The sequence below is a fragment of the Anolis carolinensis genome, chromosome 2 (genome assembly GCF_035594765.1).
Source record: "Anolis carolinensis isolate JA03-04 chromosome 2, rAnoCar3.1.pri, whole genome shotgun sequence".
NCBI lineage: Eukaryota > Metazoa > Chordata > Lepidosauria > Squamata > Dactyloidae > Anolis > Anolis carolinensis.
The window spans coordinates 72557936-72573062 of record NC_085842.1 but is presented as its reverse complement, the minus strand read 5'-3'; the positions used below and the strand labels follow the sequence as shown (position 1 = coordinate 72573062).

The window sequence follows — 15127 nt, the reverse complement described above, 5'->3', positions numbered from 1 at the left end:
TTGCAGTGCTGAAACAAATGATGCTAGTTGTCTGCAGGAGATTCATTGTATTTCATGGGAGAACTGGCATTTAATTATTCATCTTTGATTAGTCCAAAGTCTATAAGGTAAAGGTTTCCCCTTGACATTAAGTCTAGTTATACCCGACTCTGGGGGTTGGTGCTCAATTTCCATTTCTAAGCCAAAGAGCCAGTGTTGTCTGTAGATGCCTCCAAGGTCATGTGACCGGCATGATTGTATGGAGTGCTGTTACCTTCCCCCAGAGTGGTACCTATTGATCTACTCACATTTGCATGTTTTCAAACTGCTAGGTTGGCAGAAGCTGGGGCTAACAGTGGGAGCTCACCCTGCTCCCTGGATTCTTACCACTGACCTTTCAGACAGCAAGTTCAGTAGCTCAGTGGTTTAACCCGTTGCACCACAGGGGGCTCAAGGGCTATAGAGATGCTTAAAGCTCTTTTTTCTTTTTCTTTTTTTCTTTATGCTACAACATTCTTATCAACACATTCATAAGAATATTTAAAAGCCCTGTTGGATCAGCGCAGTGTCATATTTCCAAAAGCAGCCAGTCTGGTGCATGTGGGAAGCCCATTAACAAAACATGGAGGGCAACAGGGACAACTGGCCTTTTTCAGAATCAGACTTCTACTGATCCTGGAGGCAATATTACAGCCACCATGGCTACTAGCTCATACTCTATGGATTTCTTATGGCCTTTTCATACCATTCCAGATGGTGACCATCGCTATATCCTGCTATAATTATTTTTTAAATGCCATATAAAAACACCTGGCATCCTGGATACTAAACTTGGCCCTCACGGTGGCCAGATAGTGACTACCCCAACCTCCTTGGAGGGGGAGGAAGTTCTGACTGATCTGCCATATGAAACACAGTTTGGCATTGCTAGACAGCCATCCTAGGTCTCTCTCCCTCCCCCACACTCCCATTGAATGGTTGTCCCCAACTATGACACCCCACATGCCCTGCTCTTTGATGTTCAGGCTGATCTTAGTGGGCACCCCCTTCCCCGGCATAGGCACTCAAGGTGATGTCACTAGAGTACCAAAGAGCAGGACAGGTGGGGGGTGAATCTGGGGACAGCCATGACACAAGGATGAGGGATGATAAGACTGCCATGCTTGGACCACCTTATCCTTGGAAATTGGAAGTAGTAAAGATAGCTGCAACTGGTTCCAGTTAGGTCTTGATAGTGCTAAAGTCGAGTGAAAGCCCAAATCCTGAGTCAGGATTTAGCCAGATCTACTCCATGCTGTGTGCGGAGTTGATCCAAGTGCACACTGACCCAAGTGGTCAGTATAGATGAACCCTTAGTTGAAAACTTACTATGGTTGGAAGACCCTGGATTCCAATACTGTAGTTCAAAATTGTTTGTAGGTTCAACATTGTTCACAGTGTATAACTTCAGTAGTCATGTTCTCAGCCAGTTATTTTTAAAAAGTTAAGTCGTAATGGGTGCATCTACATGGCAGAATAAATGCAATACCATTTAAACGGTCATGGCCCAATTCTATGCAATTATGGGAGCTGTAGTTTGGTGAGACACTCTTTGGCAGAGAATGCTAAGATCTTGTAAAACTATAACTCTCATGAGTCCATAGCATTGAATCATAGTAGTTAAAGTAGTGTCAAACTGCTTTAACTCTACTGTGTTGGTGCAACCAATGTAATTACCCAATGTAATTATAGTTTCTCTTTTTGTTTGAATAAGTTTGTTTATTTCTAGTTATTTCTGTGTTGCATTAGTAAATAGGTAAACTGCTAAAAAGGTCTAGAACCCAGATGTCATATTTTTATTTTTATGTATATTTCTCAACTCCACTTTTGTGGTACTTCCAAACCTAAGATGGATTACTTGTATCTCAAGTGGTTTCACTGATATCAATAGGAACAATTCAGGGTAAAGAATCTATCCAAAAGGCACTAATGATAACAGTATGTGCACATGGATTCAAGGAGCCTTTTAAAATGCAAACTTGGTTTTCTCTGAATGAAAAATATGTGTTTAATTATACTGGTACAAGAGAGAGGAAAAGGAAGGGTCTCCTGAGAATAACATAGGTGTATGATCTTTCCAAAGGCATATTCCCTCAATCAGCCCTGGTAAAACAACGGGCTATTCATAGATTTTGCAGTAACATTCAAATATATCACCAGGTTAAGCACTGAAAGAGAATATGTGATTTATTCAAGAATCAGCTTTAAAAATAACATTTCTAGTGGCTGAAGAATACTGTTGGTTTTCCATGATTTTAGAAGCTCCCAGAAGAAAATGATGTAAGCATTCTGATCTGAAAGCATGAGAGACAAGGATCCAGATATGAAATTGGAATGTGAATTCTTAGGGGAGGAAACAAGAAGCTGAATGTCTTATTTGAAAGACAAAAATCACAGTATTTGTTTTTCTGTTCTAAGTTCACACTTAAGCCTGATATTCAGAAAAACGGAAATACCTGTTTATTTAGTCCATCCAAGAAATTTAGAAAAATGTTATCTAGAAAATTAACTAAATTCAAAACCTGCCTCAAAACTGATCTTAAAATATATTTGCATTGCATATTCTTTCTGGCTTCCTATTCAGACTCCCTTTTTGTATTCTATTACCAGTTTGGATCATAACATTAAACTGGACATACGTTTAAGTCACACAATGAGATTTAACGTAAATTGTAAATCATGTGGAAGAAATCTTCTTTCGTTGCTGCTTCTGAAAAAAAGAATCTTTAAAAACTCAGCACAAAGAGAATTTGCAGTTTGGAACTTATGGAAATAATTTGCGTGTGGGTTTTGGTGAAGTGCGTTAAAGCACTGAGCTGGAGACCGAAAGGTCCCAGGTTCAAACCCTGGGAGCAGCGTGAGCGGCCGCTGTTAGCTCCAGCCAACCTAGCAGTTCAAAAACATGCCAATGTGTGTAGATCAATAGGTACCGCTCCGGCAGGAAGGTACCGGCGCTCCATGCAGTCATGCCGGCCACATGACCTCGGAGATGTCTATGGACAATGCTGGCTCTTCGGCTTAGAATGGAGATGAGCACCAACCCCCAGAGTCAGTCATGACTGGACTTAACGTCAGGGGAAACCTTTACCTTACCTTTGGCACAGAAAATTACATTTTCTGCATGCTTTTCAGAAAAGTGTGAATTTTTCGCTGAACTGTAAAGATTTGCATCAATCTGGGATTCGCTTTGTCAGTTTTTCCCAACAATCAAGAGACATGTTTTTCAGCTTTTAAAAACATATTAAAATATTGTTCAATGCTAGAAAACATATATCACTATGTTTGGTACTTTTTCCATCATATAATTGCCAAACGTTGCTACGTTCACATCGTTATTCTACAAACAACCATTCTACACATTGCAAATAGCAAAAGAAATGTTAGGTAACATCAGTATGAAACATTTTTAAACAGAAAGAGGGTGATTGAAGGAGATTTTTATTTCCCTGTGTTTGGAATTTGCCAAAGGAAGGCTATGCCAAGTTGTGATCTACTGGATTAATACTTCCTTTCATGCATTATTACACATACATGCATACACATCCCTGAAGAACTGGGAAAGTTGCAATTGTTGCCTCAATGGATTTGAAACATCTGAATTTTACTGGTAGCTGGGTCTGTCTTTCTTATTATGGCTTCAGGGCCCCAAATAAAGCAGGAGGTAGTAGCAGGAGGAAAAGACACAAGCTGCTATTTGTTGAACCAGTTTAGTCCCATGCTAAAGAAAGTTGGGCAATGCTTTGAAGTTTCAGCAAAATTCCAAAGTAGCCCTGCACATTAGACAGAGTGTGGACAGCATGAGGAACTTTGACATAGACCAGTCCACTTTCCATAAGGGCTAGCACAACCATTTCTGTTTCTCTGCGCTTGTCACTGCAGATAAAGGGGGAAGGATTAGGCCATGTCATCTTTGTTGCTGCAGATGGCTGCACAACTCTGTGAGAGCTCCTGGCTGATGTGAGCTCTCTGTGCTGTCATTGGCTGATGACCCAGAATGATCAGGAGCTTTCCTGAAGCTCTGTGACCATCCAGCAGTGATGATGGCAACAGGGAAAGAAAGATGACTGTCTAGTCAGACCGAATAAATTTTGACCCAACTGGTTCATGTAAGGTTGTCACAGAGTGTATAAATACTGGCCAGAGTAGATGAACCCTTAGAATATCTGTAGAATATCTGGCCAGTGTAGATGAACTCTTAGATTTAAGTGTGTTTCATCAAATGCAGATCAAAACTAGACTTATGTCTATGAAAGCTTATGCTGCCAACTTCTCTCTCTTAGGTACTCTCAAACGTGCAGCAAGATCCCATTGCATATTGATCCATGTCTTATGTCTTTAAAGAGCACCTACTGTTGTGCTTAGAGCAGCAGTTGGGAACTATAAAGGTCTTATATTTGCTGGCAATGTACCTTAGGCAAAACAACAGTAGTTACTAGGACTCGTAGTGATGCTGCTGAAAGAAGCCCATTTAAAGCCAATTCCCTAGATTCCACCTGAAAGTGGGTTCCAGAATATTAAAATTAGAACACTGATTCTTTCCCCTTTTCAGTTTAGTGCCAACAAACTTCCCAAAGAATCTCATAACCTAAGAACTGTACATATGTCTGCCAAGAAGTCCAGTTTTCTTTTTAAAAGCTCGCTTAAGGAATATATTGAAATTCAAAGTGTTGTTTTTTATATGAATGAACAAAATGGCACTTTATTTTTTCTTTTGTTTTTTTTAAGAGGTAGAGCAGGAAAAGAAATAAAAAAGCATGAAGTTTGGACTATAGTGTCTCTGGTTGCTTGGGTGACATGTTGATTAATTTTATATGTAGATTTCCAGATGTTGGAATCCTATCCCAGTTTTAAAGTATCACTAGCATTTAACAGGATATTCATGGAGTATAGCCTTTAACAAAGTTCTCTTTCACAAATATAGGATCTCACTGCAAAACACAATCCAGAGAAATATTTTGGATGAAGAAGCTGAGTGAACAGAAATTCCAAGAAAGAAAAGAAGAAAGAAATCCACAGAAGACAAAGGAAGCTAAATTGTTGCTATATTTGCTTAGGAAGATTATGGATAGGCACCAAGTGTTATATTTACACTCTGTGAGCACAGTCATCTTGCTGCTTATTTGGACTGGCACCTCAGAAGCTCAGAAGGATTGCACAGGAGTGGAGTGTAAGCAGTTAGAAAATTGCATTGAAGAAGTGCTTGAGCCGGATGAATGCTGCGCCTCCTGTCTACAGCATGGATGCACCTGTGAGGGCTACCAGTACTATGACTGTGTCAATGTAGGTTTTGTCAATGGCAAAGTCCCTGAAGGGCAGTCTTATTTTGTCGATTTTGGAAGCACTGAATGCTCATGTCCCAAAGGGGGAGGCAAAATCAGCTGCCAATTTATGCTATGCCCAGACCTGCCACCCAACTGCATTGATGCTGTGCTGCCAGCGGATGGATGCCCCCAGTGCGGAAGGATAGGCTGTGTTCATGAAGATCAGAAATATGCCGCGGGACACACCTTCCATATGCCACCCTGCAAAGTATGCCATTGTCCCAATGCAGGAGGGGACCTCATGTGCTATGAGCTCCCAGACTGTAATGAATCCCACAAGCCATCTGATCCTGGAGATGCTGAAGCAGAGAAGCACTATGATGATCCTTACACTTATGATCAGGAGGCTCTGGAGGGAGACATAACTCAGGTAGAGCCCCCTAAAAAGTACTACAGTTACTCGGCACAGACAGAACAGGAGAGCCTTGGCCAAGAACAAAGTGAGGATTATGACTACCTTGCAAACAGTGTTACTCCATCTTTAACATCCTATTCGATTTCATACCCGACTGCTGTTTCACTCACAAGCACAAATGTTCCCACCATGCGCCACCTTGAAACTAGCCACACAACTGAAAAAAGGGAGGAAAGACATATGAGTACAGTGACAACACCCAACGGGCAGCAGAGCCATCATAAAATCACCACTACTAAGAACATTTTAAAAGGGAAAAAAACTGCATTTACTACTGAGATGCCCAGAAATATGGCAGGAGAGAGGAAGAACCTGGCCCACCGAGAGAGGAATGAGCAAGAGGAGAATGCCCGATTTAGAATCAAACTGAATATGAAAAAAGATAACAAACAGAAGGAGAACAAATTGTTGGCCATAAAAGAGGCCAATACTACTCAGTCGCACGGGTTAAACACTTTGCAGGAGAAAGGAGATGATTTCCCACAAGTCAAATTTAATCCAACACCACCATCTCTTATTGCATTGAAAGAAGAAAACAACCGGATATCACAAAAACAACCTCAGACACTTTACCATTACCAGCCTGATGAAGATGTGGACCCCAATTCTGTTTATACTCCGTCCAGATTGCCAGAAGGTAGGATGTGGGCAAGCTCCCATAAAGTTAACTTGTTCTAAAAAATAGCATGACATCTTTGTTTTATGGTACATATTTCTAAATTGTACAGAATGTTGCAAAATTTTCTTTAGAATTTAATTCTATATCGAATTGAAATTATAACGATATTTTTTGGACATCCTGTCTTCTATCTAATATGATTGTGCTCTTAATTGACTCACTCAATAGCAACTATAAAATTTTGAGTATCTTCTGAACTGCATGTTGTGACCTTGATAAGTGGCTATAAGATCTATAGTAGTATTTCAGAATGACTTAACAGCTTCGGTATAGGGAAATAATTTTCTTTTTAAAAAGGATTGAATAATTTTGAATGAATAATAGTTTAATTCTGTAAAATATGCATTATTGAATTATATTATGTGTTCTTTCATTAATTCATAGATTGTTCTTGCCGTGGTTGTTTGTTGTTGTGGGGAAAATCTAAGATAGAAAATATAGTAAGTGCAGAACTGATATCTGCAGTTTCCAATGCCCAGAAATACCATAGAGTTCTGTTAGAAGACCGAGCATATGATAGAGTTGCATTGAAGGATCTAGAGATTTCTAGAGACCTATCTTCTCTATAAATCCCTGCATCCTCCAGTGCAACTGTGTAGTATGCTGGGATTGGAAGCAGGCACATTTAATGGTATTCTGTCATATATGTGGTTTCAGATAACAGCAATCCAGCTGTGGGAAGCTTAATGTCTTATAAATCATTATAAATACTAGAATTTTAGAGTTATAAATATTAGATAAAAATGCTACATTATGACTATTTTATTAAAAAATTAAGTACTACTAACATAGTTGACAAGTGATTATATTTATAAATGAAATTCCAGTTTATAAATATAATTAGTAGATAACAGCTCATTAAAAGCAGTTAAGTCTGGAACACAAAACTTCTTGTATGTTGTGGGATATGACCATACAATGCAACATAGTTGGCTCATGAACAGCATCAGAGGATAATTCTTTGTTGTTGAGGCTTTTGAGGACCTAGCAATTAATATGGTGCCAATTTTCACTTTTTTTTGCATGTAAAAGCAAATCATTTTAGCCACTGTGTGTGGGGATTTCTATAACATATTAGACTGCTATTTGCATAATGAGACTCTTTCTGGAAAAAATGCCAAAATGCATGTGGTATTTCAATGCAGGAAACATCTGCTGGTTACAGGGAGCATACATGCCCCTATTAAAGCAGCTCCACTGACTGCCGATAAACTGCCGGGCCCAATTCAAGGTGCAGGTATTGACCTATAAAGCCCTATATGGCTTGGGCCCTGCCTATCTCCGTGATTGCATCTCCCCCTATGAACTGGTGCAGGCCTTGAGATTGGCTGGGGAGGCCCTCCTCTTGCTCCCACCACTGTCCCAAGTGCGGTTGGTGGGGATGAGGGGATGAGCCTTCTCGGCAGTGGCCCCCCGGCTCTGGAATGCACTCCCAAAGGAGATCAGGCAATCCCCTACTTTGTCCACCTTCCGTAACGAACTGAAGACCTGGTGGTTCAGGCAGGTTTTTGAGTAATCTACTCTGGTATATGGCCCTGAAATATTCTGTACAAGACTCATCTATCCTTAAATGGACTATGTAAATATATTTGGCTAATGATCCCCGTCCCCTCAATCAAGGCTTGTTGCAACTGTTATTTATTATTTATTTTAATTGTATAGTTTTATCTCATTTTAATAATGTGTTTTATTATGCTGACTATGTAGTGTACATTGCTGTTTTATGATTGGAAACTGCTCTGAGTCCCCTCGGGGAGATAGAGCAGTATATAAATAAAGTTTGTACTTACTTACTTACTATGTGCATGCACACTGAGAAAAATTCACTGAGGTAAATTGCCACAGGTAACCATTCAATCTGTTTGAATGAAGTTCACCCAAACACAGAACATTATAGCCCATAAGTTTGTGAATGGATTTGTTATGGAAGTTTGCCTTCAGCTTGTTCGGTTGGTTGAGAAGCCTGTAATGGCATGAGATCCACTGCCATTTTTTTCTGGCCGCAACAGAACAGAGGCTGTCGAAAACCAGCTGCTTTTAGTTACACTTGGAGTGCAGGGAGGAAGGCAGCCATTAGAAGGATAAGCATGAGGGACCATTCCAGCACCTCCAAATGAAGAGAGAAGAGAGGGCTTTTTAAAAGGAAGCCCAGGGTAGGATACCTCCAGGTAAATGGGAAGCCTCCTTAAAATGCCTTGTAAAACTACCTGCTGCAGGGAGAGAGCATGTTTGCCTGTAGCTCCTGTCTGTTCATCAAAATTCAGAACATCAAAACTGATCATGATTTGCACAAGCCTAATAGCCCACACATGTCAAACGCATGGCCTGCAAGACAAATCCTGTCCACCATGTCATTTTATGTGGCCTATGAAGTTTTCAATGCCTGGGCAACACATTTAAATTCATACAGTCTTACAATTACAAATGGCTCTTTGAAGGCAACCAAAAGGCTGAAATGGCCCATGGTGAAAATGAATTTTACACCCCAGCTATATCCCTATGCAGACATCATCTAAAATAGTATTTTATCAACAAAACAAGACATTAAGCCCACCCATTTCTGCCCCCAGTTCCAGAGAATGACAGGTCTGATTAGAGACCTCATCATAAGAGAAAATTTCAACTTCTTCCATGGTTGAGCCACGGAGCCCCAGACTGCCTATCACACGATGTAGCCTCGCTTCTAGCAGGGCTCTGTGTCTCAGCTTGGATGTCCTACAATGCTGCGTCACCAACACAGGACCCTCCTGTATTCCATTAGGAGCAATGGGGCTACAGCAGGAGGAAGCAACACAGTAACATGTGATGAGGAAGCATCAGCTGCCAGTGAGGCAAGGTGCAGGACACCAGGATTATCCCACTGCTCCCTGATTCACCACAGGGGCTGGCAAATCGGATAACCTCATCAATGTGATGAGGTCCCAAGAGAGGTTTCCTATGTGTTTATGCTCAGCTAGGAACTCTGACTGCATTTGGTTCTTCATTGCACAGAGAATGCCCATGCAAAGGGGATGCTTTCCTATTCAGACTTGTCACTTGAGATTGCAGAACTTAAGACAGTCAGGAATGGGGTTTCCCACATTATTCTTACTGTGTTATTTGTATGTGTTTAGATATGTCTGAACAGGGCTTATATATTTTGGAACAGTTTAGAGATATGCAACAAAAAATAAGTGAAGAAATAGTCCACGAATGATAACTCCTGTGCCTTTGTCATTAAAGTTATGAAAGTGAAGGCTCTTGATTCAGATTGGAGACCAGTTCTTATTAATTTTTCAGCAGACTTAATGTCACCTTTATGATATCCAAATATTTCAATAAGCTTATAATCTTGTTTATTTCTGCTCATGCTTCATAATGTTCAGGAAGCAGTGATTATTTGTGGGCTTGACTTTGGTTGGGTTTGTTCATGCTAACAATAAGCCATAAAGCGGCCTTTTCCTGTTCTCACTCCGATAAGAACTGAGATCAAATTGTCATGGCTATTGCCCAAAACAAGCTATGTTCATGATCTAAAGATTAGAACGCCTGCCTCTCCCTTTCCTGCCAATCTTAGGGACCCTGTACTTCTCATTTGTTTAGTTGCCAGGCCTGATTTAATCAGCCACAGTTGCCATCCTAATCAGACGGAGACTGTATGTGTTCAAATGATGGTAAAATAATATCCTGAACTAGGTCAAATATCTCAGTGCCAAAAGATAAAACATATTCATTTGAACCATAAATGGGCTGCGTTCCTGACTGGTGAATATTACAGTTGGGAAGCTGCCATTATATGATCTATTGGAAAGTATGCACCCAGACTGAGAAAGGTAAAGATGTGTGTGTGTGTGTGTGTGTGTGTGTGTTTTGAAAGCTGTCTGCAGCCCTGACAATCTCTGAGTGGATGAAGAAAGCAAGTTCCCATATAAATGGATGATTATGTGTTGTCTTTTGGGGAACATGCCCCCAGCAGGCCTTGCCCCATGCTTTGCCACATCCACCAAACACCATTAATTCCTTTACCTTCAACATCTGGGCTGAATCCACAGCCCAGCTAAGTAGGAAAATGGAAGACAAGTGGAAGATACTCTTGTCAATGCTTGCATACTTGGAGAACTTAAGGGAGAAACGTGCCAAGAGGAAGGCCTGTCAAGCCAACCCTGACCGGGACCGCCTTCCACCTGGAAACCGATGTCCTCACTGCGCTAGAACATGCAGATCAAGAATAGGTCTCTTTAGCCACCTAAGAACCCACCCCCAAGACCTCACAGATTGAAGATCATCATCCTCGAACTACGAGGGGTCGCCTAACTAACTAACTAAAATTAACTTGGAGAACACAGAATGTAGAATACATTCATTGTAATTGACGACACATGAGAGCTAAAGGGAATTCCCTGCATCTAATAAAAAAACATTAATTTAATTGAGATTCACACTCTCTAATGCTATTAATGTTAAGGGGGGAGGCAGCCTTAAAAAAGGGTGGAATCTCATGATTAAGTAATTTTGCTTCATTTTGTTTCACTCCTCTTCTCATAGTTGAGGATGGGGACAGTAAAAAGAAAGGTCTCACTGGACACTTCCCAGTTGTGCCCAGTCATGCAGGGGAAGGGCAATTTACTCATATTGCTTTTTAGAAGCCTCATGGAAACACCAGCAAAGAGAAGGGAAAGCAATCTGCTGCATTATTGCTGAGTAGGAGAGATGAAAAAGGAACACAGGGATTATTTTTTAAAAAAGAATTAGCTCTTTTAGTCTGAGGAGAAATGCCATATTGAGTGCAAGGTTTAAGGGTTGGACTATGGACCTCTTCACACTGCCCATGGGGGCTGTGCCATGTGCCAGTGTGAAAGGGAAGGTGTCCAGGGTGCCATCATATGGTGGGGACGGGACCAGGCGCACCAGATGGGTATGTGGGTAGCAAGGCATGGCAATGCCCATTGCACTGCTGCCCCTTTCCCCATCATATGGGTAAAGGGGAAGAAAGTGTGGGTGGCTCTGTGGGAGCTACCCAAAATGCACTTTCCTCCCCATAATGGAGGAGCAAGTGCCTTATGATGCTTCCCCATCACTTCAGGAAGAATGTGGGTGGGGCCTGCCAAGTGCCATCTGATGGAATGTTAAGATTTACATGTTATGTTAACTAACAATTACTGTGACAATTAATACACTTTTTAAAAAAATATCTAGTAGCATTAATGTGAATGAATTAGATCTTTTTGCTTTTTAAGTATTAAAAGGAAGCCAGAGAAAGAGAAAGAGAAAGAGGACTTGGGACTTTGGGTATCAGTAGTAGGAACTCTGTTAGGCAGTAGGCATTGGCAGGCTAACCCTGAGTTCTGGAGCCACAGTTCTTTCAGCAAAATACAGTCTGTTGGTAAATGAGGGAAAACCGGGTGGTGGACCCCCTGCCCCCAGATGGGGTTTGGGGTAAGTCGAGTGATGTGGGGTGTAGGGCGATGAGTACCCTGCCAGACATCTCTGGTGGCCAATGTGATAAGATCATAAAATCAGGGAGGCTTTTGCTGACTTCAAGGGCCAGCCAGTACAAACCCCTACCATGCAGGGACACACAATCAACACACTCATGACAGTATCATTAGTATCATAGCTGGCACATGTTGCTGATTCAGATTTTTTAAGCAGAGACTACCCACTAGAGAATTACATGTTGTCCATGACAGCTGGAGTAGGGTGAGTCCAATTTGGATTTTAATTCTGCATTTTAAAAGTGCTGTACCAGGTCCTAAACCCTATTCTTTAAAATAAATTCCACACCATGGATTGTGCTTTTAAAATTCAGATTGAAACTTAGAGCTGATTCTCCACTCCAGTCATGTGGTAGTTACTAGCTGCCACTAGATTCTACATGTTTAACCTTACATGCTTTGGATTGTGAGGTGCAGTGAGATGTGTTGATGAATACATTAAAAAAGAATTGGATGCATAGCTATACTTTATGGCACTTTCTCCTTTACAAGATTCTGAAATTTTTATGAGTACTGTTTCAGTCACAAGATCAAACCCTTCGCATATTTCAGTTTTTTTCATTATAATCATGGTTCCAAAGGAGCCACTATGGCTAACCTTGGCATCACTTAAAAAGTATTTTTAAAGAACTGGCAGTAACATCTGGTGGTGTTACATTGACACAATTTTTGCTGACATGGGCTTGATAGGTTTTGTAGCAGTCTCAACAACTTTTTTTCCTAAATTGTAGACTTGAATCATATATTCCACTAGCTTTGCCTGGCCACGTGTTGCTGTGGCTTATGGGCATCCTTTGTTGGGCTGGTGGAATAGCAGTGAATAGCCTTGCAGACTCAAAGTCTGGCCGTTTTCTTATTATGGGAATCCTTGTATTGGCCCTGTTTTTTTCCTGTCTGGAAAGTCCCTGTTTTCAGAGTGTATTCAGTGTCCCGGTTTTAGAGTGTTGTAATAGTGGGAGTGAGGTTTTGTTGATTTTCAATGGATTTCGATAGGTATGAACCAGACAGGGAAGTGTGGGTTGTATACCTGTGGAATACAGTTTGTCCAGTGTGGGATAAAGAACTCCCTGTTGGAGGGAAGATTGTATGTTGGAATGAATCACCAAACTTAGCATGTAAAGGCCTTGTAGGTTCAAAGTGTGGCTGTTTCCTGCCTGGGGGAATTCTGTTTTGGGAGGTGTTAGCTGGCCCTGAATGTTTCCTGTCTTGAATGTCTGTTTTCAGAATGTTGTAAGTAGTCACCTTGATTAGCATGTAATGTCCTTGTTAGTTGTGAGAGAGTAGGGTTGTGAGAGATTAGGGTTGGTTTTGTTGGATTCTCCAGGTGTTTTGGACTTCAACTCCCATAATCCCAAGTAGCCAGTTTGGGATTGTGGGGATTGAAGTCCAAAACACTGGGAGGCCCGAAGTTGGACCATGCCTACTATATATGAATAGTAATCCTAATCTCATTAGTATTACTATAGGAGGATCAGGAAGTCCTGGTTTGAGAGCTCTGTCTTTGGAAGTAGTGGCGAACTACAACTCCCAGTGCTTGGCACACTGCTTACCGGCTCCTGGGTGAGCAGCAGGGGCTCCTTCTCCTCCTCTGTCTCAGCCTACTGTTTTGGCTGCCATTGCATGGCACCTCCAGCCGGCCTCTGGGCCCTGCGCCTCGCCCCCCGCGCTTTTCTGACATCCAAAGTGCCTGTGAGTGGGGAGCCCTCTGCCCATGGTCCCTGTTGGGAAGGCGGCATGCCTCCCTTGGTAGGGAGAAGGCCCGCAGCCGATGGGAAGAGCGGGTACCAGGTGCTCCCTGCTGGAGTGCGCTTGGCAAGGAACTGAGGTGAAACTCGAGCAAAGCCAGCAGTTGTTCTTCCCTCCAGGCTCTTCCGTTTTCCCTCCCGCCACCCAGCAGCCCGGCCGCTCTTGTCAATACCCCCCCCCTCTCACAGGACTAACTTTTCTGTATTTCCTCCTCTCTGGAGCCATGAAGGCCATGGAGGGAAGGACAGGAAGTGAAGGGGAAGGTAGGGCTTTTGTGTTCCCCCTCCCTCCCTTGCCGGACTTGCTTCTCTGTTTTTCCTCCTGTCCGGAGCCATGGAGGCAAGGACAGTAATGGTTTTAATGGCTCACTTGGGGTTCAGGCAGTGTTGCATCAGCCTTGGAGTTTCTTGGGGGGTGGGCTGCTTGGCATATGTGTACATGGAGTTTTCTTGTTTTTTGGGATTTTGATGGACTTGCAGTTTGTTTGGTTTTTTTCCGTTTTGTTGTCTAAACACAGCGGGGAGGACCATGTCTTTTGTTGCCAAGTTTCGTAGTTTTGGGTTGTGTAGTTTCACTGTTTTAATTAAAGTAGAAATGGTCAGAAGCTTTTTCATGGTTCTATCCCTCCATAGCTTGTTCTCCCTGCTCCCTCTTGACTCTCTTCCATTCAGAAATATCAAAGGGAATATAATCAGGATTTTTTTAAAAAGAAAAAGAAATAAATAATTCTCAAATTTCATGTGTTTACTTAGAAGTGATTCTTCATTTCTATTTTTAATCTAGTAGTTGTAAGGTGCATCTACGCTGTAGAATTAATGCAGTTTGATACCACTTTAACTGGCATGGCTCAATGGTATGAAATACTGGGATTTGCAGTTTGGAGAGGCACCAGCACTCTTTAGCACAGAAGCTTAAATGCCTTGTAAAATTACAACTCCCATGAATCATAGCATGGAGCCATAGCAGTTAAAGTGGTGTAAAACTGCACTAATTCTACTGTGTAGACATACCAGAGTGGTTTGCCTATTTATAATAATAAGCACTTTTAAAAGGACTACAACAGCAACCTATACAGTGCTCAGACAAGAACGTTTTTGAAATATACAGAATAGACTAGCAGGAGTGAGATTTATCTGGCCTGGCAAATGTAGCTCCACTGCAACTATAATTCCTCACTAATGGCTATGTTGAATAAGGCTGCTGAGAGTTTTAGCCAATAATATTTGCAGCACTATTAGTTGTCTGCCTTGCAAAGGGGTGTGCAGAAATGAGAAGTGTGTTTTTATCCAGCTCTTAAAGGGCAACAATAGCAACAACATGCCAGATGTCTTCCCTGGAGAGAGCATTTCACATATGGGATGTCACAAATCAGTGGCCTCTCCGTTTGCTACCCATCACACTTGTAGTGTTAGGAATTCTTGAAGCAAAGTCTCAAGTGATGGCTATACCGCACAGTCAGATTTGTACTGGAGTT

The 15127-nt window shown here is 41.7% G+C and overlaps 1 protein-coding gene across 5 annotated transcripts in view; it reads left to right on the top strand.

Annotated features, from left to right (window-relative positions):
- Positions 1–15127, top strand: part of fbln2 (fibulin 2) — a 222830-nt gene that overhangs the window by 64146 nt on the left and 143557 nt on the right. For all 5 annotated transcript variants that reach the window (XM_062969966.1, XM_062969964.1, XM_008115563.3 and 2 more), the window contains one exon: positions 4940–6391. In XM_062969966.1, coding sequence (XP_062826036.1) covers positions 4978–6391 — 1414 coding nt within the window. In that variant the 5' untranslated portion in view covers positions 4940–4977. The remainder of the gene's footprint in view (positions 1–4939; positions 6392–15127) is intronic.